General features: G+C 36.8%; 1 protein-coding gene across 1 annotated transcript in view; it reads left to right on the top strand.

Annotated features, from left to right (window-relative positions):
- Sld5 (DNA replication complex GINS protein Sld5) overlaps positions 1 to 26000 on the top strand; it is a 125006-nt gene that overhangs the window by 58164 nt on the left and 40842 nt on the right. The window contains exon 5 of the mRNA XM_090377156.1: positions 18756 to 18844. Within this exon, the coding sequence (XP_090233282.1) occupies positions 18756 to 18844 (89 nt within the window). The remainder of the gene's footprint in view (positions 1 to 18755; positions 18845 to 26000) is intronic.

Below are 26000 nucleotides of genomic sequence, written 5' to 3'. Positions count from 1 at the left end.
GAATTTGGGGAGTACAACGTCTACAGAAAGGATAGACTGGATAGGAAGGGAGGAGGGGTTATGCTATTAGTTAAGAAATACATAAAATCCAAGGAAGTGAAGCCAGTGGACATCGCTGGACAGTGCAGTGTCGAGTCAGTTTGGTGTGACATAAGCATTGGGAGATCAAAATTGAGAGTAGGAGTGTGCTATAGGCCTAATGACTCTGATGAGTATAATAAGAAACTGTACAGGGAAATAGAGTGGGCCAGTAAATCAGAGAGTCTTATAATGGGAGATTTTAATTTCCCAGATATTGACTGGAGTTTGGGGGCTGGTCACTCACACACTAGCAAGGCTTTTGTGGATTTATTGGATGATTATTTTCTACATCAGCATGTTCGGGAGGCAACTAGAGGGAGGAATACTCTTGATTTGATTATCAGCAGTGATTCTTCATGCATTAAGAATCTGCAGATAAATGAACCACTAGGTGGCAGTGATCACAGTGTGCTGAAGTGGGATTTACTCAAAGAGGTAATTACCATTAGGGGTAAAGGGAAGGGTTATTGCTTTCGTAAAGGCGACTACGATGGACTGAGACAGTATTTAAATTCTATACAGTGGGACCAACTGATGATGTTACCAACAGCAAATGCAAAATGGGAAGCATTCAAAGAACTTATCTTGGAAGCTACTAGGCTTTACATACCAACTAAGAAATATTGTTCAAGGTTTAGGCCTAAATGGATGTCAGATGAACTGATGAGGCATATGGCAGAGAAGAAACATGCATGGGATACATACAAATTAACACATGACACAGAAGCCTATGATAGATACAAGTTGATCTGTAACCAAGTTACAAAGGAGGTTAGGCAGGCGAAGGCAGAGTACGAGAAATCTTTGGCAAGGGATGCAAAGAAAAACAGCAAAGAGTTCTTTACTTATGTAAACTATAGAAGGAAGGGGATGAATCAGATTGGTCCACTTTATATCGATGGGTCAACTGTTGATGATCCTGCTCAGGTAGCTAACAAACTAAATGAATACTTTGCATCGACATTCACACATGAGGAGTTATTTAGCGAGGGGAAAGCCAGAGGTGTATTCAACTCTAGCAGTAAGCTAGAGAATCTTATAATAACTGAGAGTAAAGTGGAGGAGAAACTGTTGAAGATAAACACAAGAAAGGCACCCGGGGTGGATGGGATCTATCCAGTTATATTAAAGGAGGCAGCAGAGGAAGTAAGCAAACCCTTAGCCATAATTATGAGAGCTTCCTTGGACTCAGGGAGGGTACCCGCAGACTGGAGATGTGCAAATGTGACGCCAATTCACAAAGGAGGATCAAAGGCTGACACAAGCAATTATAGACCTGTGAGTTTAACTTCTGTTCCAGGAAAATTAATGGAGGTACTAGTTAAAGAAGCACTGCAGGATCATTTAGACAAGACTTCAGTTATAGCTCGGACACAGCATGGTTTTGTTAAGGGGAAGTCTTGCCTGACCAACTTGATTGGATACTATGATGCAGTCACAAAATAACTGGATGCAGGGAATAACTTTGATATTATATACTTGGATCTTAGAAAGTCTTTTGATACTGTTGCACATGGAAGACTTCTGCACAAATTGGAGCAGTGTGACATTGGAGGCAAATTGCTGCTGTGGATAAAGGGGTGGCTGAGGGGGAGAAGACAGAGAGTGGTAATCAATGGACACTGCTCATCGTGGACTAATGTTATTAGCGGAGTCCCTCAGGGCTCAGTGTTGGGTCCATTATTGTTTTCTGTATTCATAAATGATATTGATGATGGTATATCAAGCTTTATGTCGAAGTTTGCAGACGATACAAAGGTAGGCAGGGTTGTCAAGGGCACTACTGACCCTATGCTGCTGCAACAGGATCTGGAAAGGTTGAGCAGATGGGCTGAGAGGTGGCAAATGAAGTTTAACATTGACAAATGTAAAGTACTACACATGGGAAACAGCAACCCCAGAGCAACGTATCAACTCTGTGGTACTACACTGACAGTGGTAGAGAATGAAAGGGACCTGGGGGTGGTTGTGCAGGCAGATATGAAGTTCTCTGAGCAGTGCAGACGGGCTGCAAGAGTAGCTCATGGTGTATTGTCAATGATATATAGGAATTTTTCTAGCAGGGATAAGGAGGTGATTATTTCCTTGTATAAGGCAATGGTCAGGCCACACCTAGAGTACTGTATACAGGTCTGGAGGCCTCATTTCAAGAAGGATGTAGGGATGCTGGAACGAGTACAGAGAACGGCAACAAGTTTGGTGAATGGAACAAAGGGGTGCTCTTACGAAGAAAGGCTTAAGTTTTGCAAATTACAGTGTCTGGAGACTAGGCACCAGCGAGGTGATCTGATAGAGGTGTATAAAGCATTGAATGGTTTGTGCATGCTCAATGTTGATGGTATTCTTCCTCTCGCTCAGAATAATCACCTGAGAGGGCATAAATTTTAATTGAGGAATGACAGATGTAGGATAGACGTGCGGAAATTTGCCTTTAGCCAGCGAGTGGTTGGTTGGTGGAACAGACTTCCATCCCTTGTCGTGGATGTTGATAGCCTAAATAAGTTTAAGGCTCAGCTGGACAGGTATTTTGAACGAACAGAGGGGTGAAGTGGTTGTATTTTTATTATTTTATTTTTATTTTTATTTTTTGGCTGATGCTGCATAAGCTTGCTTTCTTGCATCAAATGCCTCTACTAATGCTAATGTAATGCTAATATGTGGTTCAGCAGTAATTTATCTCTGATTTGCCAATCCCCACCAGGAATCATTCTCACATTGATTTAGTTTTCACACAGGTTCCCATTGTCCTTAATGCATTGCAGAGAGATGAGGTCATCCATCTAACCACATCCCAGTCATTCTGGATTTAATTTTTTAATGATACAAATGATGGACATAGTCGAGAATCATAATTGAAATAATAAATTATGGCAATTTCATAATCAGTTATATGCAGATTAGGTGATTATAGAATTCACAAGGAGAAAACCAAAAAAAAAATGAATGAGAGTGGAGGGTTTCAATCTGATGTTATCAATACTAAAAGAAATGCTTACCACTTGGTCAATAGTTCCAATATGTTAAAAAGTACAGGGTTGTTAAAATTAAAGTATCCCTATGTAGAGGGCTCTGGAGCGAGTTCTAAGGCTCGTACTGAAGAGAAATTTGGAAAACAGGCACAATAAAGAATGCGCTTGCCATTTATTGGGAAAAAAAAAATTAGTTACAAAATTTGTCACTGTATGGCATGTTAACTATCTTAGTTACGATTATGCAAATAACGTAAGTTATTTGCATAAGCGGTGCTATTAGTGAAGCTGTACTATCAGAACAGCAACAATGCAGCTGCGGCTATCAGAATTCCAGCATTATAAGCTCATAAGGCATGGACCTATGACTCTTTGTGCTGTCCACAAAGTGATTGCAAAATTTGAAGCGACAGGACATCTTGGTATTCAACCAGGTAGAGACTGAAAACAAGTGGACTCCTCTCGTGTTGAAGATATGGCTATGGCTGTCGGTGATTTATGAAGTCAATCTCCATGTGGTAGCACAAGTGTGCCAGCTGTTTCTCATGAAGTGGACATGCCATATTCCACATTAAGGCTGGTAATGCGTCAGATGTCGTGGTACTATCCTTACAAGATGCACATGCTAAAACATGGTGATGCAGATATTAGTTTCACATATGCACTTTAGTTTCTGGTGTGAATGACAATAGATATCACTTGGCCATGGAACATCCTTTGGAGTGATAAAGCCCACTTCTGCTTAAATGGACAAGTGAATACGCACAACTGTCTCATTTGGGCAACAGAAAACCCTCGAGTTATCCAAGAGGTTCTATTGCATTCTCCAAAAGTGACAGTGTGGTGTGGATTTACGGCCACATTCATGATTGGGCTATATTTTTTTGTACAGGTAACACCTACTGGACCCCGCACCTGTTCTGTCACTGGACAGCAATATTATGAAATATTCGAAAATTTTGCAATACCAGAACTGCAATGACGTGGGTGCCTTTGGGATACCATATTCGTGCAAGATGGTGTGCCACCCTACATCCACTGTTGTGTCTAAAGATTGCTAAGGCAACACTTTACAGACGAATGGGTCATCAGCTGTTGTTTCCAGACATCTTGGCCACCCTGACCACCAGACTTCACCCCATGTGACTTCTGGTTGTGGCGTTTTTTTTGAAGAACCAGGTGTTTCGGGAGGGATGTCAAACTCTGGCAAATCTGAAGGACGAGCCTTAGAATTCGCTCCAGAGCCCTCTACATAGGGATACTTTAATTTTAACAACCCTGTATATACAGTGGATTCTGGTTATTTGAGACACATTGGGACTAATGCACTTTGGCACGATTAAACAGCTGCCCCAATTATGTGAAGTTTCACATAAATAGTTAAAAAATACAGTGATCCCTCGTTTTATGATTGGTTAACTGTGTGATTAAATCATGTTACGATGGACTCTCCATAATAGAATACAGTTCACTGTGCAATATGTAGTAAGTGCCTGTCATTGTGATCACAATGACTGGCACTTACTACAAAGAATTACAGTAAAATAGAATTAAAATTCTATTTTAATTCTATTAAACAAAAATAGTAGGAATTATTATCCATAGGCTATAAAAGTAAAGTATATTAAGCATAAATTTACACTTTATTACCTTACCAATTAACAAAATTAAATGATACGTGAAAATCAGAAGAATATTTTCCACAAGTTAGCAAAATAAAAATAAATTTACTCTTACATACATGGCTTAATCAGTACTATAATATGTATGTCCTAACTAATTGATATTTCTGTTCACTGACATTTTATTTTATTTTTTTGTGGGTTGTAAAATTTAAAACAGTAAAAAAGATAAGGAATCAATAACAAAGAACGCAGCGTGCACAAATTGCAGCTAACACAATACCTGCGATACGGAGTAAAATTATGAAGCTTATAAAATAGGAATGAAGAGAAGATTTTGAAGATTTATTTATGTTTTTTATATGATTGAAGATTTCAGTGAAGGGGAAACACATTTCATCGTAATAAGGTAATAAGATAATAAGAATTCCAGCTATTAGTATTATTGCAAATGCAATAAGATGGAGTCTGCTACTCGTTTATAATAGATTGCACTAACAGGAAAGCCCAATAAACCAAAAACTGCAAATTGTTTTATGGTCATGATCTCCAGAAATGTGCTTAAAAAAATATCACAGAGTTGTTCAAAATTGATTCTTATAACTGGACATATGATAACAATGAAAGTATAGTGCATTTTAATGATTTGAATTGGTTTTTTGAAATTTGATTCTATAAAGCAGCTGATTCTACTAACCAGTGATCATGTTAACTGGCGGCTATTTATTTCACTTTATGATGGGCTTACATTTGTTTCTGACCGGACCATGTGGTCCGGTCCCATCAGAGACAATCTGGGGTAATCTTGAGTGCTGTGGCCTCCTGCCGTGATTAAACAGCATGTTGTCCCGATTAGGTGAAGAAAACCCTAGCTATTTTCTCAAGTTCTGTTGATTAAGATTTGTAAATAAATGGCTGGCCCAAGTAACAGGAGTCCACTGTGTATACTTTTTTCACTCTCTCTCTCTATATATATATATAAAAGGGCAATGTGCTAACGTTACGTTGCTAGTAATGCTAACTTATGTAGCCATTATGGTGATTGGGTACTTTCTGCATATAGCAGTGTCCCAGGTCCATAATAATTATTATTCTTTTTCACATCTGGTGAGTATGGGCTTGGCAAACCCACGGTCCTGAGCTGGATATCATCATTCTTCTCTTTCTTGCTTTCTTGGTGATTCCCTTCTACTTCTCTGTCTCTCTCTCTCTCTCTCTCTCTCTCTCTCTCTCTCTCTCTCAGGGTGGGTAACAGGAGATTTTTTTTTTTTTTTGGCTGGTGCAGCATAAGCCTCAGTCTTTCTTGCACCTTATGGGTAATAATAATAATAATATATATGTATATATATATATACACACAAGGTGTCTCAAAAATATTGGTACAAACGTTTAGGGGAGGTAGGTAACATCTAAAGGAATGTGAATCGCATAGGAACCCATAACTGAAAAAGTCACCGTAAGTCGGTATACGGCACTGTTCATCAGTTCGCGAGAGGGAAAATTTCTGGTTTACTCATTCAAACAGTAATCGCCGCACAAAGAGCATGCATCGATATACAAACTGTGGGCTGGCAGACATGCACCTAGTGTATGGATTAGCAGAGGGCCCACAAGGTGTGTGCCTCCATGCGGCACAACATCACTTCGCAATAAATGTGTGGGCAGGTATGGTTGGCGACTGCTTAGTCAGCCCATACTTGTTACCATCCCGAATGAACTCCGCTAAATATCGGAGCGAGGTGGGAAGGAGCAGCAGTGCGTAGCACATGCTTCTTGATTAGACCGGGGTTCGAGCCCGTCACCCAAATACGGAGGATGCAGAAAGGTCAGGGAATGACCACCGCATATCCCGGAGCAATATGGCCTTAGTTGCTAATGCTCCTAAAAACCAAATAAACAGCTAAATATCAGATCTTTCTTGAACAAGTTCTACCAGGGTTTCTTGACGATGTTCCAGCAAATGTGAGATGCAACATTTGGTTTCAACATGATGCGGTGCCTGCCCATTATGGAAGGTGTGTTCGTGACCATTTGAACAGGCGTTTTTGGCGTCGATGGATTGGCCGTGGTGGACCCGTTGCCTGGCCCCCATGCTCACCTGATTTATCAAGCCTTGATTTCTTTTTGTGGGAGGCCCTCAGATCTATCGTGTATGAATCGCCTGTGGAGACGGAAATGGATCTCGTGGTGTGACTCGTCTGCTCTGCTGCTACTGTCAAACTCCAGGTGTGTTCAACTGTGTCCGCCAATCTATGCTGCGTCGGTGACATGCATGTATTGCGTCTCATGGTGGAACCTTCGAGCATCTGTTGTAACATTATGAAATGTATCCGTCTTGTACTCCATTGTTAATATTATGTCAAATAAATGTTTACCACTAATTACTGTCTTGTGTCATTTCTGCTTCTTGTGCCTCTGCTACTACTTTCCCTTGACGTTTCTGGTTATGGGTGCCTATACGATTCACATTCCTTTAGATATTACCTACCTCCCCTAAACATTTTGTACCCATATTTTTGAGACACCCTGTGTGTATGTGTGTGTGTGTGTGTGTGTGTATATATATATATAGAGAGAGAGAGAGAGAGAGAGAGAGAGAGAGAGAGAGAGAGAGAGAGAGGTCTGTACAGTATCATCAATAGTCATATGGTATGACTATTGACAATCCTGTACAGACCACACTCACTCACTTATCCACTGTATATTGAATAGTCACACCATTCATATCCAGTGCACCAATGTGATTTACCCCTTTCCTTCTAGTCTTAACGTACATAAGCAGTTTCTTTTCTGCTTTTCTATGTGCTTTTAGCCAAAGACTTTTCATATGCCTTAGCTTGTTTAACTACCTGAGTAACTTGGTTGGACAATAGTTTGTATTTATTGTGGGACTCTGTCTCCTGACAATTTGTAATTATCCCATGCATTTTTTGTTTGCTGCTACCAAGCTCGTCACTTCATCTGACATCCATTTTGGTCTAAATCTTGAACATTAAATTTTAGTCGGTATGAAATGCAGGGCCTTAGACAAATTACCTTTCTAAACACTCCCCATTTGGCATTTGTTTTTTTAATGTCATTTAGTCCCACTGAAAACAGTTTAATACATTTGCTGCCCTTACACATATAAATTAATAATATAATTTTAAAAAAAATAAAATAATAATGATAAAGTAATATTTGGGCTGCTGTGGTCACATGTTGTGATGCAAAAATTCGCACATTCCAAGTTTGAGCCAGTACACTGCCACAAAAAAGTGCACAGCCCATTGTTAACTGTTGTACTGTTAAGTTGGCTGCAATAAAACAGCTAAGTTGAAAAAAAAAAAGTTGTAAACTCTTTTGCTCTCAACTGCCCAGAGTATAAACAGGGGATTTATTTATTTATTTATAAGGATCTAGAAGTGATATGCTGTCGTGCATATGTGAGTTCAGAAGGCACCCAAGTGCTGTGCCGTAATGCATACGAGCAGTGATTTTTAAGCGGTCAATGAATGAGTACTGTAAAAGTAAAGGCATGTGAAATTAACAACTTCATAATGGCATACTGATTCTTTGCAGCAATGCTTGCCTTTTTTTTTCTTTTTGTTTAGTTACACAGCTTTATTTTTTCTTTTCTTCTGTTAATGTGATGTTAGACTATATGTGAATGAATTTTTATAAAATTTTAAGATTTGTTCTAGTTTTCAGCTTAGCACAAAAGTAAGTGCTCACGTGTAATTATGAATTCCAAACTTTTACTTTTCAACCATTATTTACGAATTTTCGGAATGCTGAGGTTGTTGGAATGTTGATGTTTTTCAACATTCCAAAAATTATGGCATATTTGTGGTAGTAAGCATGTCAAAAATGTTTAAGCCCATTATCATTTGAAATTACAAAATTTCTTTTCTTTACCCTTGATTATACTTATTTCTTTGAATAAATCCCACATCATTATGCAACGACACGACTAATGCCACTTAAATGATCCTTAACCTGAAGATTCTTAATACATGATGATAACCATCTGGCTGCTGATAACCAGATGAAAAACATTACTTTCCCATTTTTTTTTTTTTTGCCTCTCTAACATGTTAGTGAAGAAAGCGGTCATCGAACAAATCAAGAAAAATTTTGCTCTATATGAGCTGCCAATTGATATCTGGAAAGTTAACCTTTCACTCCTATGCTTAGGATGCTTATGCAGCTGCACTACATGTAACAGGATAATACATAGATAGAGCGAAATTTCAGCTCTAAGAAATTTCAACTCCAAAGTTTTTTGCCATTTTATTTACTTGATTGTCATATTATATCGTACTTTAAAACCAGTTTTATACACCTAGTTACACTCTTGTTATTTTTTATTTTTAATTGATTAGATAGAGATTTTGTAGATTCCTATTTAATATACATAAAGCCTTTGTTTCATTCAATTTTTTTTTTTTTTTTTTTTTTTGGTAGTTGTTGGCGCATCAGCTTCTGTGGCCATAATGCATCTCTCAAGGTTTTTGCAGTACTTTGATCCAAGCCTGAGGCGGGATTCGAACCCCTCGACCTTTGGGTTGCTATAGGCAGGCATTTTACCCACCCGGCTAGCCTGGTCAGCACTTCATTCAAATCTTGCCGCCATTGTTAGTATAGAGTGAGTGGTAGGGAATTCAAATTTTTAATTGTGGTAAATAGATAGTGTAGTATGTATCACTGCATTTAGAAATCTGTTAGATAGTGTAGTATTGATAATTGATTAACCTTATTAATTTTCATTGTATTCAATCAGATATCATGCCCTAGACTAGAGCAGCAAAGCAACGAGCACAAAGTAGCAGGAGTGCTGTGGCTCGGGAAAAACAGAGGGGGACAGTTCTCCAACACATCACAGCCTCAAAAAATGTGCAGCTTGTGAAATGTTTGTGGAGCTTTCTGGAACAAGACATGAAAATAAAGACATCTAGCCAAGGAAAATAATGTCTTTGTGTGTGTGTGTGTGTGCGCTGGGTGCAGGGAGTGCTAAGAAATTAGGCACCAACTTAGCGTTCTGATGGGTGCCTATGAGAGTTTGAAGAGTCGGGTAGATGCCATTGAAGGTATTAAAGTGAGGGACCTATCAAGCTCTCTGCTGCCCTACTCAGTGCCAGAGTTTCCTTTGGTGCATCAAGCTACACAGCGGCAATCTCCAAAGCAGAATGTGCTGGTTCCTCAGGAGATAGTTATTGTCGGTGACTCCATTGTCAGGGAGATGGGTAATATATTGTGTAAAAAGGATAAGCGGGATAAGACCAGTGTATGTCTGCCTGGTTAAAAGGTGATGATGTAGAGCAGATACCATCTTTTAAGGTCACAAAGGGTAATATTGTTGTACACTTTGCCACTAATAACATTAAGAGTAGAATCTGCAGACTTACTTAACAAGTACAGGTCAATGTTGAAAAAAAGTCATGAGTTAAGGTTAAATTCAGAAGTGTCTGCAATTCTGCCCAGCCCTGATAGGAGGGAGTACATGATGAGATCCTTGCTAATTAGTTTGGCCCTGGAAAGATTGTGCAAGGTCGGTGGGGCAGAATTTTTCTCAGCATGATCCGTGCTTGTTAACAGGAGAGACTGCTTCTACAGGGAGGCGCCTCCGTAGCCAGGTGGGAAGGAGCAGCAGTGCGTTGCACACGCTTCTTGATTAGACCAGGGTTCGAGCCCGTCACCACCAAATACGGAGGATGCGGAAAGGTCAGGGAATGACCACCGCATATCCCAGAGCAATATGGCCTTAATTGCTAATGCTCCTAAAAACCAAATAACAAACAAACAAACAAGCTTCTACAGGGATGTGATACACATAAATATAAGGGGTGCAAGAATATTTGCTAATGTTATTGTGGCAGTTTTAGGTGGGTCAGATGACTGCTAGCTTATGGAGATTCACAGACTAATAGATTAACAGTAGTCGCAGGCAGAGGTGAAAGTGATTCTTGCCCTGCTTCTATTAGAATGGAGGGCGGAGTGATGGGGGTTTTGGAACTGGTGGGAGTCATCACGGAACAAATAAATACATGGCCTGTGTTAGGATAACTAAGAATAAGAACAGCTGCATGTACACCAATGCTAGGAGTATAGTAATTAAATTTGATCAGTTTGAAGTGCTGGTCAAGACATCAAAGATGGATATCGTTGGGATATCAGAGACATGGAGTCACACAGATATAAACAGTGCAAAATTGGAATTTGGGGAGTACAATGTGTATAGGAAGGGAGGAGGGGTTATGCTCAGTGGTGAGCTGTGAATATTTTAACAATGGCTCGCAGTTTTGCCGATTTTTTGATGTGAAACATCCTTGGGGATTCCTGCTGCGGATGATGTCACGGAAGTGACGTCATCTGCGGCAGGCTTCTACCAGAGGCACTTCCCACGTTCACACTACTAGTCTGCGCCAAGCATTCACTAGTAGTGTGATTAGAACGCGTGACGCATTTTTCGTGACCGGTATGATATCTCGAGTCAGCCTGGTCATCATGCCACCCTCCCCTCTTTACAATGATACCTGGATACGATAGTATTTCAAGATCTGTTTAGATTTTTTTAATAATATAACTTCAAAATCATACTTCCTGAAGTAAGTATGACTGCAACAATACAAATATTTGTCAACAATTTATTTTTTCGTCTCGCATTTTCGTAACATTCCATTGTTAGGTGCCCCGAACAGCTGCGTATGTCGTTTCAACTACAAGGTTGGTACTTCAATTGACGCTATTTTCTAGACATTAGTTACGTTGCAATCGCAGGTACACATCAGTTACTTTAGTTATCATAAATCCATTGTATCTTCTTGTCTTTCAGAAATTATAAAAATTTGCAAATGTTCAATAAAATATTTACAATACAAAAGCTCTATTATTTTGTAATCAATGTCCAAATCAAAATACCCAAAAGAAACGTGAAGGATTCACATAAAACCATCCACCACGCGTGCTCGGTACACGTGCCACTTTTTTATTCGTCTCTCTTTTTTTACTAGGGAAATATAATGGATACATATTTTATTCATGATAAAATTTTAATATTGCGAATAAAAAATAACACAAAATATTTCCCATATCACAAAAACTATCACAAAACATTCTACAATATAAAAACAAACTCTTCTAGAAAAGGTACACAATTATTATTATTATTAGCTATATGGTGCAAGGAAGCCTGGCTTATGCAGCACCAGCCAAAAAAAAAAAATTCCCAAGTTACCCTGAGAGAGAGAGAGAGCGCACGCACGAGAAAAGTAGAAGGGAAAAACCAAGAAAGAAAAGAATGACGATAACCAGCTCAGGACCCTTGGTGTGCCAAGCCCATACTGACCAGATGTGAGCCGCCGGGGTTAAATCACAGATTACATAAAAAAAATTATTACACAAATATTCAAGAAAAATTTATTCTAAAAATTGCCATATACAATTTACTTCTTTATTAATATTTGTTGTTGATCTTCTACTTTCCTCAAGCTGAGTGATGATTACAGAGGAATGGTTTGACGTAACGATCCAGATCAAATTGAAGCAATAGTTTTCCATTTAGATGTATGGTCAACATTATTCATTATGCTGAAAGCACTGCTAATTGCAGTGGTTTCAAAGATATTTCTGGCTTTTATAATTGAAGAGGGAATTTCACTCAATTTTAAAGATGAACTGTCTTTGACAAAATCTCTAAAATCATTAATTTTTATTTCATATTTTATCAGAAAACTTAAATTTCTTATTCGTTTTTCACCATCTTGCCATGGAGATGAAATTTCTTTCGTATTCCACGATTCCAGGTAGCATATGTTTAAAATTTCATTCAATTCCTCATTATCAGTAGTATCATTATTTTCTTTATTTAATTTAAAATTACTCTGTTGCATTAATAACTTATAACTTATTAATATGATATACTTGGATTTCAATAACTTATAATTTAATAACTTATTCTTAATGTTACGAGGTAATTTTTTAAATGTGTTCTTACTTTCGATTCCTTCAAATTCTTTCAACTTCAACATGCTCTCAATTTTAGCTTCATAATTTCCTTCAGAATTTTTGAAATTAGCGATAGCATTGATAGTTAGAATAATTAATTTATCTGCTTTTACTATAATGATGCTGCGACTTTGTAAAGATTCTAGTTAAGGTAAGAGAGCTCCTACAGGATGTCGATCATTAGTGCTAAATTGTTAAGCAATTCCAGATTGAAAAGTCGGTTTAATAATCCAGAATATTTAATTAACTTTCTGATTCAAAATGTTTGCATTGCACAAAGCGGGATAATTCCTCCAACCCTCAATTGCCGTCGGTAAGCTACAAGCTGCCCATTGTGGCCCGAACACACGACCGATCTTTATAGTTTCCGCATCAAGTTCTTTAGCAATCATCTTTAATTTGCGCTGGTTTTTTGGAGATTGGTGATACAGTTTTTTTTTTTTTTTTAATTATTGCCTGTATGCCATTATATTTTAGGACATTTTCTGCACAGTGAAAGCTTTGACAAAGTTTAAAAATCTGCCAACATTTCCGTTTCGTAAAGTTTATATATTATCTTAGTTGCCTCAATCCCCCCCCCCTCCCAATGTTGCTACTCTCGCTAGTTCTTTGAATACAGTGCAAAATGTCGGAATCACACGAATATTTTGCTACTGTGACCATGTAAACATAGACAGGAGACATTTACTGGAAGGCAAGGTTCACTCACTTCTCCGAAAAACATATGACTTCTTGTAGGAGTAAAGGGGAACCACAACACAGGTTGAACAGAGGCTATAATCCATGTCAAGAAGCTTCTTAATCCTCTGACTGGCTATGAAAAGCATATTGACTATCGCAACTTCTCGGTGTGTGACTGCAGAGGTTTTATGGACACCACTAACATTGTGAAATGGTAATCCCTTTCACCCTTAACTTGCGCTTTCTAATTACCTAAATTGCCTAAAGACCAGAGGTAAGAACAGTGCTTACAAAGTTGTCTCTCCTAACCCGTTCGTTATATGGAAATTTTCTTCTTTCACTGGAAACTATTTTAAATGTAATTACCAAGGGGTAATCAAAAAAATTCGCTATAAAGAAGTTCGTTAAACAGAGGTCTGACTGTAATTAAATCAAAAATGAAGCAATTTTAAAATACATAACCGATCGATTGCGCCATTAAAATGCTGAGAATGGGGCCCCACTTGCTCTAGATACTCAATAATTGCATTCAGGATTTCATTTGTAAAATAAATGGGCTCGCAAATTTAAAAAAAAATAAATAACAATAGGCTCATGCAAGCCCACTAGGGCGCCTCCGTAGCCAGGTGGGAAGGAGCAGCAGTGCGTAGCACATGCTTCTTGATTAGACCGGGGTTCGAGCCCGTCACCACCAAATACGGAGTATGCGGAAAGGTCAAGGAATGACCACCGCATATCCCGGAGCAATATGGCCTTAGTTGCTAATGCTCCTAAAAACCAAATAACGAACGAACGAACGAACGAACGAACAAGCCCACTGTAGCTCACCACTGGTTATGCTGTTAGTTAAGAAATGCATAAAATCTAAGGAAGTGCATCCAGTTGACATAGGTGGTCAGTGCAATGTTGAGTCAGTTTGGTCTGATGTAGATTTTGTGGATTTATTGGATGATTGTTTTCTACAACAACACGTTTGGAAGGCAACGAGAGGGAGTAATACTCTTGATCTGGTTATCAGCAGTGATTCTTCAGGCTTTAAGAATCTGCAGATAAAGGAACCACTAGGTGGCAGTGATCACAGTGTACTGAAGTGGGATATACTCAAAGAGGTAACTACCATCAGGGGTAAAGGGAAGGGTTTTTGCTTTCATAAAGGCAACTACAGTGGTCTGAGACAGTATTTAAATTCTATACGGTGGGATCAACTGATGATGTTACCAACAGCAAATTCAAAATGGGAGGCAGTCAAAAAATTAATCTTGGAAGCTACTAGGCTTTACATACAATTAAAAAATACTGTTTAAGGTTTAGACCTAAATGGATGTCAGATGAACTAATGGGACTCATGGCGGAGAAGAAAAATGCATGGGATGCATATAAATTATCAGGTGACACAGAAGCCTATAATAGATATAAGGTAATCTGTAATCAAGTCACAAATGAAGTTAGGCAAGCGAAGGTAGATTATGAGAAATCTTTCACAAAGGATGCCAAGAAAAACAGCAAGGTCTTCTTTAGTTATATAAACTCTAGAAGGGAGGGGATGAATGAGAGTTTAATACACCTCTGGGGAATGCCCAGAGGTGTATTAAACTCTGGCCATGAGCTAAATGATTCTGTAATAACTGAGAGAAAAGTGGAGTAGAAATTGTTGAAGCTAATCATAAGAAAGGCACCCAAGGTGAATGGGATCTATCCAGTTATATTAAAGGAGGTAGCAAAGGAAGTTAGCAAACTTTTAGTCATAATTATTAGAGCATCTTTGGACTCAAGGGAAGTCCCCACGGTTTGGAGGTGTGCAAATGTATCCCCATTTCAGAAAGGGGGATCTGAGGGTGACACAATTAATTACAGATCAGTTAGTTTAACTTCTGTTCTGGGAAAAATAATGGAGTCACTGGTTAAAGATGCATTGCAGGATCATCTAGACCAGGCTGCAGTAATAATTCAGAGACAGCATGAGTATGTTAAGGGAAGACCTTTTCTGACAAATTTGATTAGATACTATGATGTGATTACAAAGGAACTGGATGCAAAAAAATAATTTTGATATGATTTACTTGGATTTCAGGGAAGCTTTTGATACTGTTGCACATGGAAGAACAGTGTGGCATTAAGGGCAAGTTGCTGCAATGAATAAAAGGATAGTTGAGTGGGAGAATACAGAGAGTGGTAATCAGTGAACATTGATTTTTGTGGACTAATGTTATTAGTGGTGTCTCCAAGCATTCATTGTCAGGCCAATTGTAGTTTTGTATATTTTTCAATGATATTGATGAAAGTATATCAAGCTTAATGTTGAAGTTTGCAGATTATACAAAGCTTGGCAAGGTTGTTAATAACAATAATGACAGTATGCTTCTGCAGCAGGATCTAGAAAAGTTGGGCAGATGGGCTGAGAAGTGGCAACTGAAGTTTAACATTTGACAAATGCAAAGTACTACATATGGGTAGAAATAGCCGACCGGGCTTGCCAGATAGGTAAAGTGCCTGCCTGGCAATCCAAAGGTCGCGGGTTCGATTCCCGCCTTGGGCTTGTGTCACAGTAAAATGCAAAAAAAACTTTGGGAGGTGCATTATGGCCATAGAAGCTGATGCGCCAATAACTAACAATGGGAAAAAAAAAAAAAAAATGGGTAGAAATAACCACAGAGTAACATTACAACTGGGTGGCACTACACTCGGGTAGTGGAGAATGAAAATGACCTGTGGGTAATTGTGCAGTCGGATATGAAATTTTCTGATCAGTGCACACAGGTTGCCAGAGCAGGTCATGCTGTATTGTCAATGATATACAGGAATTTTGCTAGTAGGGAAAAGGGTGTGATTACCCCTTTGTATAAGGCAGTGGTCAGGCCATGTCTTGAATACTGCATACAGGTCTGGAGACCTCATTTTAGGAAGGATGTAGAGCAAGTACAGAGAAGGGCAACAAGATTGGTTAGGGGGAACAAATGAGTGATCTTACCAAGAAAGGCTTAATTTGTGCAAATTTCGTCGTCTGGAGACTAGGCACCTGCAAAGTGATCTGATTGAGATGTATTAGGCCTTGAATGGTTTGAGCAGGCTCAATTCTGATGGGGTTCTTCCTCTTGCTTTGCTTACGAACCTGAGGGGGCGTAAATTCAAATTGAGGAAAGACAGTTATAGAATAGATGTGCGGAAATTTTCCTTTAGCCAGTGGGTAGTTGATTGCTGGAAGAAACTTCCATCTGTAATTGTGGAAGTTGATAGCTTTTTTTTTTTTTTAATGAAACATTTATTGCCTTTTAAATTAGCACTATCTAGTGGCAATTTGAAAGGTATTAAATGCTTTACTAGTTGTTGGCTTCCATGGTATATATATTCATCATAATGTCCCCTCTTTATTTTCAATTTCTTCCTGAATTTTATTAGTATTTGATGGAAGATATTTCTTGTTTTGTATATTTCTCTTAGAATTTTGGATTTACTGAATAACCATTTTCTACACCAGCATGAGAGGCAAAAAGCAATACTCTTTATCTGATTATCAGCAGTGACTCTTCATGCATTTCCGAGTGGTCAGGAACGGGAGTGCAGTAGCACGCGCTCTTTGAGTAGATCGGGGTTCAAGCTCCTGACTGCTAAATATGGTCGATCTGCCAACCCGCACTGGACAAGCATGGTAGATTATGGTCTATTTCACTCAACATGAATTGTTGAGGAGGCTTCCATCCTGCAGTGGATTGATAACGGCTGCAGTGTTTTCATTGAAATGTCCAAAAAATTTATTGCACAGTTCATTAAACTGTACAGAGAAAATAAATCTGTTTGTAGAAAGTTAAATAAAGGGACTATACAAATAGCAATTTAAAGAATCAGACACATCAGAAACATATTTATTTTCAGTATATATTTATTATGTTGGATTTTTTTTTTTTTTTTTTTTTGTAATGAAGTTTTTATGCATCATATCAGTGTGTTTGGTGCTATAAAGAAGTGACATGGATGAAATTTGCTCTTTCGTGATTTATTGCAGTGCTTCTCAACCTTTTATCATTCATGGACCACTTCAAGCATTCTTTACTTACCGCAGACCACCGGGTAGAATTTCTTTACATCTATGAAAAAACTAATATTAGGTTGACGTTTCAAAAATCCTCTTTTCAGCCACTTATCCATGTTGTTCAGTATACTATACTGAATATTGGGCTGATATTAAATTCCTAAAATAAATAATTCCATTCTCAAACAAATTATCACTTATTAATTAAATATAATTTAAAATATACTAAAAAAAACTCGCCCAACATACACAATCAAATTTTAACAGTTATTCTCGCACACTAGTTTTGTGAAAACGTAAAAAATACTTTACCAATACACAAAAACAAATCCAATACATATTACATGCTCAGAAGCTGGTGATCGACTGTGACAGATGAAAGCTTGTGGCCTCACCAACTGGCGACACACAGTGTCTTACATTGTGAGCCTTACATTCCAATCAGGAGGTATCCTTTACACTGTAATGGATACCTATTGATTTGAGACAACAAAGTAAACAGTTGATTGCCAATTTTAATTTTATCTGTGATTATATTTTATACTTACAATAAAATTTACCTTCCCACAGAACACCTACAACCAACTCACTGACCACAGGTTGAGAAAATTGTAATGTTTTATATAAGTTGAACCATGATTTTCTTATATTTATGTTATAATTTTATTTCTTACAATTAAATATAAAAGGTGTCAATTTCTTTAAATGAAATGGGGGGGGAAATAAAATTAAAAACCTTTAAACAAAATTTTGGATAATTAGAGTTCTACTTTATTTTAATCTTACAGTGCTCATAGCATTGTCGACTAATAAAAAAAAAACATAGGAATTATTTACAAGCCATGTTATGAGCATTATGAGAATTTTTTTTTTTTATGAAAAAGTAACTACCACTATTATTGAATATGGTATTTCGTTTTTATAGTCCTCATTATGTGGTTGACCTGGGGGCAAAAAAAAAATAAAATAAAATAAATCAAGTACAGTTAACTAACTGCTTTAGTATTTATAGTCATATAAATTTTGTATTGCAAAAGTCAAATGTATCCCCATTTGATTCACTTAGGTGAGAATTTCTTTTTATTTATTTTAATAGTTAGTAATAGTGATAAAATTACTTAGATTTATTATACATGCATCCAGTAGTGACTGGGGTGGGGTGCTTATGAGAAATGTGACTGCTATGTTATTAATGTTTAAATGATGTGGCAGAACCTTAATGCACCCCCCACCAATGGATTAATGAGTACCGGAAATAGTATAGAACTTAGCAGTGAACTGAATGAAATCTCAAAAATCTCATTCATTTTTTCAGCTTTGTTTGAATTGTGCTGCTGTATAAAAGGATTGAATGTTCTACAATGAATATTTTATTTTTCTTTTTGGCAGGTATATTTTGGGCCTGAAGAATTACTTAGAGAATGTAGCATTGATGCACATGCCTTCAAATATGCAAGAATTCAACCTCACTATAAATGGTAAGTATAAAGGCATTTATTTTGATATTCTGTTCAGTTGCTAGTGCTATATGTGGATAAATTTCATTAAGTAACTAATGAAATTGTAATTACATAGGTTCTTGACCCTTTAAAAAGAAGTATTCAGTATTAAAATACCATAATTTTAATTAATGTGCAGTGTAGCTTAGGAAACTTCTCATTCAAGAGAACTTCATCTGACAACAGATATGTATATAAATGACTTTAGAGAATCCTACATTAGTTGATTAAGCTCCACATTGAGATTGAAATAGCTATGCCATTTTTTGACTTGCCCGAAAAAATTGTGTATGTATGTATTAAAAGGCACCGGTGTCATCTTGTGTATTTTTAGGTTTAGGCTGTTTATTGTATTTGGGCTGGAGTTTTTGAATTTGTTAAATTGTGTTAAGTATTATTATTATTTGATTTTATTATTTCTAAATATAAATTTTGCTTAATAAATTGCTTTTTCCTCATTAGGAAGATTGTTCCCTGTCCTCATCTGAAGACATCATCACTGTACTTCTGAAATGAACATAAACTGATTTTTATATGAATTAAAAAATAATATTAATAATGTGACGGTTGCAATGCGAGGAAATGCAACATAAACTGCCATCATAAACACCTAAACCTACATACTAAAAACCAAGCATTATGTATAACTCACTGTGTTTGGTTTGTTTTTACTTCTAATAAAATCAGTTGGCATTCATTTCAGAAGTACACCAATGAGGTTTATAACTAAACTGAAGACAAGGAACAAGGTGTTATTTTTTGTAATACTTTTTCGTGATGCAAAAATTGAACTAACCCTACTAAAAGCATTTTCAACATCAAAATTAAGGAATCATTTGTGCGTTGGATGAATATTGAAGATTTCAAGTGTTCCAATGGATGGGTCCAAAAATATAAAACTTGTTGTGGGTTGTCATTCAAAAAATTATATGACAAAAGTGCATCCCATTGAGACTAAACTATGGAGAATGGAAGGAGAATCATTTAAAACATGTTTTGTTGCCATACAAACAGAACAATATCTTCAGTGCTGATGAAACTGGATTTTTTTTTTAAGTTGCTATTGGTAAAATTCCTACATTCAAAGGTGAGAAATGTAGTGGCAGAAAAAAGGCAAAGCAGGGGATTGCCATTCTCCACATTTGTCATGGAGAAGTTTCTTTAATCATTGGGAAAGCCCAGAAGCACCAATGCTTCTGAATGGAATTTAGAAGCCTGAGAGAGGTTTTGGGGGCATAGCAGACGTTGGAACAGTATTCCATGGTAGGGCGGATTTGCAATTTGTACAGAGTGAACAGCTGTTTGGAAGAAAAGTAATGCCAAGAGCAAAAGAGAAAAGCAAGTTTTTTAGATGCAGAGGAAGCAACATTTGTAATGTGCTTTTGCCAAGAGATATCAGAAGTTAGGGTAATCCCCAAAAGAGATATATCATTTTGCCTAGAAATTGGAGTGTCACCAATGATAAGCATAGGAGCAGAAGAATCCTTTTTTGCAAGATATAAGACAAGACTGAGTTATAGAAGGATTGAAATCAACTAAGTTGTCTTTGCCCCACTGGAGTAGTAGTAGTAGTAGTGGCATGTGATGCAAGAAAGCAAGTGTATGAGCTTACGCAGCATCAGCCAAAAAAAAAAAAAAAAAAAAAATTTACAAAACAATTCCCTCTAAATGTTTGTCCACTTCCTCCTTAAATTTATTTAATCTATCAACTTCCACAATGACAGATGGAAGTTTGTTCCTGCAATTACCACCCGCTGGCTAAAGGCAAATTTCCGCACATCTATTCTACATGTCTTTCCTCAATTTTAATTTATGCCCCCTTAGGTTCGTAATCTGAACAAGTGAAAGAATCCCATCAGAATTCAGCATGCTCAAACCATTCAAGGCGGCCTTATACACCTCAATCAGATCACCTTGCAGGTGCTGAGAATCCCTTCATTCCCCTCACCAATCGTGTTGCCCTTCTCTGTACACGCTCAAGCAAATCTACATCCTTCCTGAAATGAGGCCTCCAGACCTGTACACAGTACTCAAGGCGTGACCTGATCATTGCCTTATACAGAGGGACCTCCTTTTTCCTCCTAGCAAAATGTCTATATATCATTGACAAAACCCCATGACCTGCCCTGGCAGCCTATCTGCATTGCTCAGAAAACTTCATATCTGACTGCACAATTACTCCCAGGTCTTTTTCATTTTCTACCACTTTAAGTGTAGTACCACACAATTGGTATGTTTCTCTGAGTATTATCTGGAGATCGGCATTTAAGGAATTGGTAGCGGATATTCAAGAAGTTCAAGCTGATTGAGCAGGACAAAGTTTCTCATTTATTATACACGCAAAACATAATTGCAAAACTATGGATAGGATTTCCAGTCAATGGAAGGAGGTCATTAATATACAAGAGGAAAAGAGTGGGGGAAAGAACTGAACCTTGGGGGACACCAGCATTAGTGGAGAAGTTAGAAGACAGAGAGCAAATTTCCAAGCAGAAGGAAAAACACCTTTGGAATAAGAAAGTGAAAAAAGGTGGCAAAGAACAGGAATAAGTTCAGGAGCACAGGTTTTGAGAAAAAGTGGAGAAATACCATCAGAACCTGGAGCTTTCTTAGCATCAAGATTCATCGAAATCCTTCTGACATCCTTTTGACAGAAGACCACAGGAAGCATTGAATGGAGCGTGTTGGGGATGGTGGGAAGTGTTTTACCAAGATCATTAATACATGAGTTGGAAGAAAAATGTGATGCTAGCAGGTCAGTCTTATCCTTGGCCGAAGCGACAACAGAACCATCTGGTTCTGACAGAAGTGGGAGCAGAGATGGGCAAAAGTTGCAGCCAATAGCTTTGGCAAGAGACCAGAATGCTCAGCTACCATTAGGGCAAGAAGCAAGTTTTCTACTTTTAGCCTGTTCAAAATCTAGTTTGGACTGATTAATAACTGCTTTACAATTGTTGCGAGCTTTGGTGTAGGCAGAAAATGAAATTGAAGAATTGAAAACAAGCCAATTACAATATGCAACATTCTTCTCTTCAGCTTGAAGAGAAGAATGTTGCATAATGGGAGAACTGACAAATGTACAAGGAAGCTTGAAATATGACAAATCAACCCAACTCATGCTTGAATTTTAATAATTTTTCATAGCAGTGCTGAGTGTGAGAGACTGTTGTTACTTAAAAAAGTAACAATAGTCTTCTCTATTAGTAAAGCATTACTTATTCAAAGTAGTGAAATATCATGGTAACTCGTGAAGGTAGTCGCAATATGAGATACAATTAAATCGATGCCATTCATTATACTACTTTGTAGTTCACTGTGAATGAAATATTATGAAGTATCACTGCCAGTTCAATAATAATTTAATGAATGACATAAACACGTACAATTTGTGCACACTTTTTTCTTACTTTCATTTTTTATTTTAATATTTTCACAGTTACTCTAGCTCTGACTCTAACACATGTTCTTAACATCTGTTTTGACTAACCTACTCTCTTCTCTTCAAGTGACACTTTCTATGCCATATGATCACATTACAAATGTGCAGTTCTGCATTAACATACACTGCTTATTGTTGCAAGAGCTAACAAATACGTTGCTCAACCTGAAAGAACTCTGCAGAGTTAAGAGTTCATTCACACAAATTAAAAAAAATTAGTATTATCTAAGTTAAAACAATTCACATAAAGAATTTCACCATGCAAGAGGTAGGTACTGTAAGGCTACTAGTTACCTTCTTTTATATATATTATCTGCTTTCACCACATCTGCAATATTATGCAGTTTTTGTTCTTTCCGTATGAACTTCACAGATCACTCTTCCACAAGGACAGTAACAGATTTCTCCTGACAAGAAATTTATGTAATAGGGCAAATTTCTGACTTATGTGGTCCTAAATATTTTCTTTCGTGAACTTTTCTTCTTTGTATCAATTAATGCTCCAATTAGATCATAAAATTAATGTGTTCACAACTGAAAACCGACACATAAATAGCACATAAGTCAAAATCTAATTCTTTCTGCGAACTTCACTTATAACAAAAATAAAATTTTTGTTATACTATTTTTTATCTTTGATTTAACAAACATTACAAAAAAAAAATATATAATTAATAAATGAATTAAACACATTTATTATACATATGGCTTTTCTGCTGCATTTCCCACTCTATCTACTGAACTGTTACTGTCCACCAGTTGTACCTCATATTTGGAGTCTGCATTACCCAAATTTTTTTCTTAATTTTTTGTGCTAACTCCACTACCTCCAAAACAGAATTCAGTCTCCTCATCCTTCTATTCTCTTATCTGTGTGCCCCCTGTCCCCTTCTTCCCTTTCCAGTGGTTGTTTTTCATGTTACTCTATCTTGAAAAGTAATTACTAGTACTTATTTAAATCATTCCATATTATATGTTACTCCTGCCTCCTCTCTCCACCTGTGTAGTGGAGACCCCACTATTCCTCCTGCCTTTTGGCAACTCTTCTCTCATTTGCCCCACCTCCATTTTATTTGAGCCCATTATAGAAATATTCTTTTAATAATAATAATTATCATACCTCAGCCTACTTTTACTTAGTTTTACTTATTGTCAACAATGTATGCTGTTATATGCTGTTGATAATATTTAGTCCTAATCGTTGACACTTATCATGTCTGGTTATACACAGTTATGTTAGTTAAATTAAAAAAAAAAAAAAAAATATGCATACATATAATAAGTAGTAATTTGGTTATATATTTTTTTTATTCCTTGTAGTAATACAGGAGTTTGAATTTTTAATGTTACTCACTCCCAGTACAATATGCATCACTTTCTGCTTAAATCAACACATGTATGTGGTGTTGCAGCATGAGACAATGACCTTACCTGAGAAATGAATGGATGTTATTATTCATTTATTGTACTACATTTAATAGGTTGTTGTGCCTTATTATATGAAATTTGTTTTAAAATGTTTTGAATCGTATATATGTGTGAATATGCAATAGAAGCAATTCTGTGGATAAATTCTCACTTCAGTTACGTAATAAAAGGAATGTTACACAACCAAAAACACATACTTGTTGTATTGTTAAGGTCAGTTAATTGTGTAATCCTTTTCCAAGTGATTTCAGGACCATATGCATGCCACCTTTTTTTTTTTTTTTGAGGAATTTGTAAGTTTGTAAAAATTTAAAAACTATTTACATAAATGCTTTTAAAAAATTTTTTCTCTAGTTTGGTTTTTTAGCCAAACATTATTTATTTTTTCTTTGCATATTTTCTCTGCATTTATAGATGCATTACTTAATTTCAGTTTTATCAAGTTCTGGATATAAATTCCAGAGAATTTCTTCAATTTTGGCTTGTGTAAGCCCACATCATCTGGAATCTTGTTGAAAGGTTACACCCTCCTACATCAATTTTAAAAACTCATAAATATAAAAACAGCTACTGTTACTTGAAAACATGACTGTTAGATGGCAAGATATCTCTGTCAAATTTCAAGAGAATCTGTGCATGTACATGCACAGAGTATTTAGTATTGGTAGTGCCAAATGAAACAAAGAAGCAAGTCTGTACAGCATTGGCCAGAAAATAAATTAAAAAAAAAAAAAAATACTCACCTCATCTATTCATCCCATAATATAATAATTTGTCTAATGCTTCCTTAAATTTATTCAAACTACCCACTTCCATAACGTCAGATAGAAGTTTGTCCCAACAATCAGTTGCTCTCTAGCTGAAAGGAAATTTCTGCACACATCTCTCCTACAGCCAACCTCTTTCAGTTTATGCCCCTTATATGTGTTTTTTAAGAAAGGCTAAGGATGTCATCGGCATTTAGTATACTTAATCCATTTAAAGTCTTAGCTGCTTCAATGAAGTCTTCCTGTAGGTGCCTAGTTTCCAAGTTCTGCAGTTTGCAGAACTGAAGGATTTCATAATAAGAGTACCCTTTTTGTGTCCTTTAGTAATCTAGTTTCGCTTCTCTGCCTGTGTTCCTGGAGATCCATACCCTTCTTAAAATAAGACTTCAAGGCCTGTATGCAGGGCTCAAGATGTGTCCTAACCACTATCTTCTACAGTGGGTTAATCACCTCCTTGTCCCACTGACAGAATTCCCAAGTATAATTGGCAGAACTCCATGAACTCTCCTAGTAGCCTATCTGCATTCAGACTGTACTATTAGCTCTAGATCATTTTGGGTTTTTTTTTTTTTTTTTTTTTGATAAATAGTTATTAATCCCTTTAGAATACACAGTTTCCTCTCCCTGTCTGTCCAAGCTAAAACACTCTTCCAAAATTATTAACTTTAATTTATGTTCTATCACTGTATTGCTTAAGTTGACCACTTCTTTGTCTTTAGAAAATTAATTCCATTATGGTTGTGTTAAGATTCTTTTTTTTTTTGCATGTAACTTCTGATTCATTTTAAAAGTAACATTAGATATTATGAGAGTTTGATTCACACAGAACAAAATAAATGCCTTAGAGTTACTAAATAAAACAACTTTAGACATAAAATAGCATACCCTTGAGATTAATCAAAATTTTTTTCAAAATTTCACTATATGTACCTTCTATGCACTAAGAACAACAAGCAACAGTGAGAATAATATACTGAGTTGGGATTTACTTAAGGACATAACAACTGTCAAGGCTAAAGGGAAAGGATTTTGCTCTTTTAAAGGTGACTACAACAGTCTTAGACAACTTTTAAGTTCTTTTCAGTGGACCAACTGATGATGCCACCAACTGCAAATTCTAAATGGGAAGCATTCAGGAAAATAACATAGAAGACACTAAACTTTTTAAACCAACTAAGAATACCGATCAATCTTTAAATCTAAATGAATATCAGATAAGCAGATGAGACTAGTGGTAGAGAAGCAAAATGCATGGGATGGTAAGGCTAAAGGGGTTAAAGGCAAGCAAAGGCATATAATGAAAAGCTTGTGGCTAAAAATCAAAAGAGAGATAGCAAAGAATTCTTTTCTTAAGCTGAAATTAGAAGGAAGGAAATGAACTGCACTGGCCAACTAGATATGAATAGCATAACTGCTGACGATCCTGTTCTGGTTGTTGATAAACTGAATAAATAATCTACATCTACATTTATGCATGAAGAAGTTTTTAGGGATGGGAACA

Source organism: Mastigoproctus giganteus, chromosome 7 (genome assembly GCF_048544385.1).
Source record: "Mastigoproctus giganteus isolate SK-2022 chromosome 7, ASM4854438v1, whole genome shotgun sequence".
In the NCBI taxonomy this organism is placed as follows: Eukaryota; Metazoa; Arthropoda; class Arachnida; order Uropygi; family Thelyphonidae; genus Mastigoproctus; species Mastigoproctus giganteus.
Note: the sequence above shows the minus strand (reverse complement) of the source record. Positions and strands in the feature narration are given on the sequence as shown.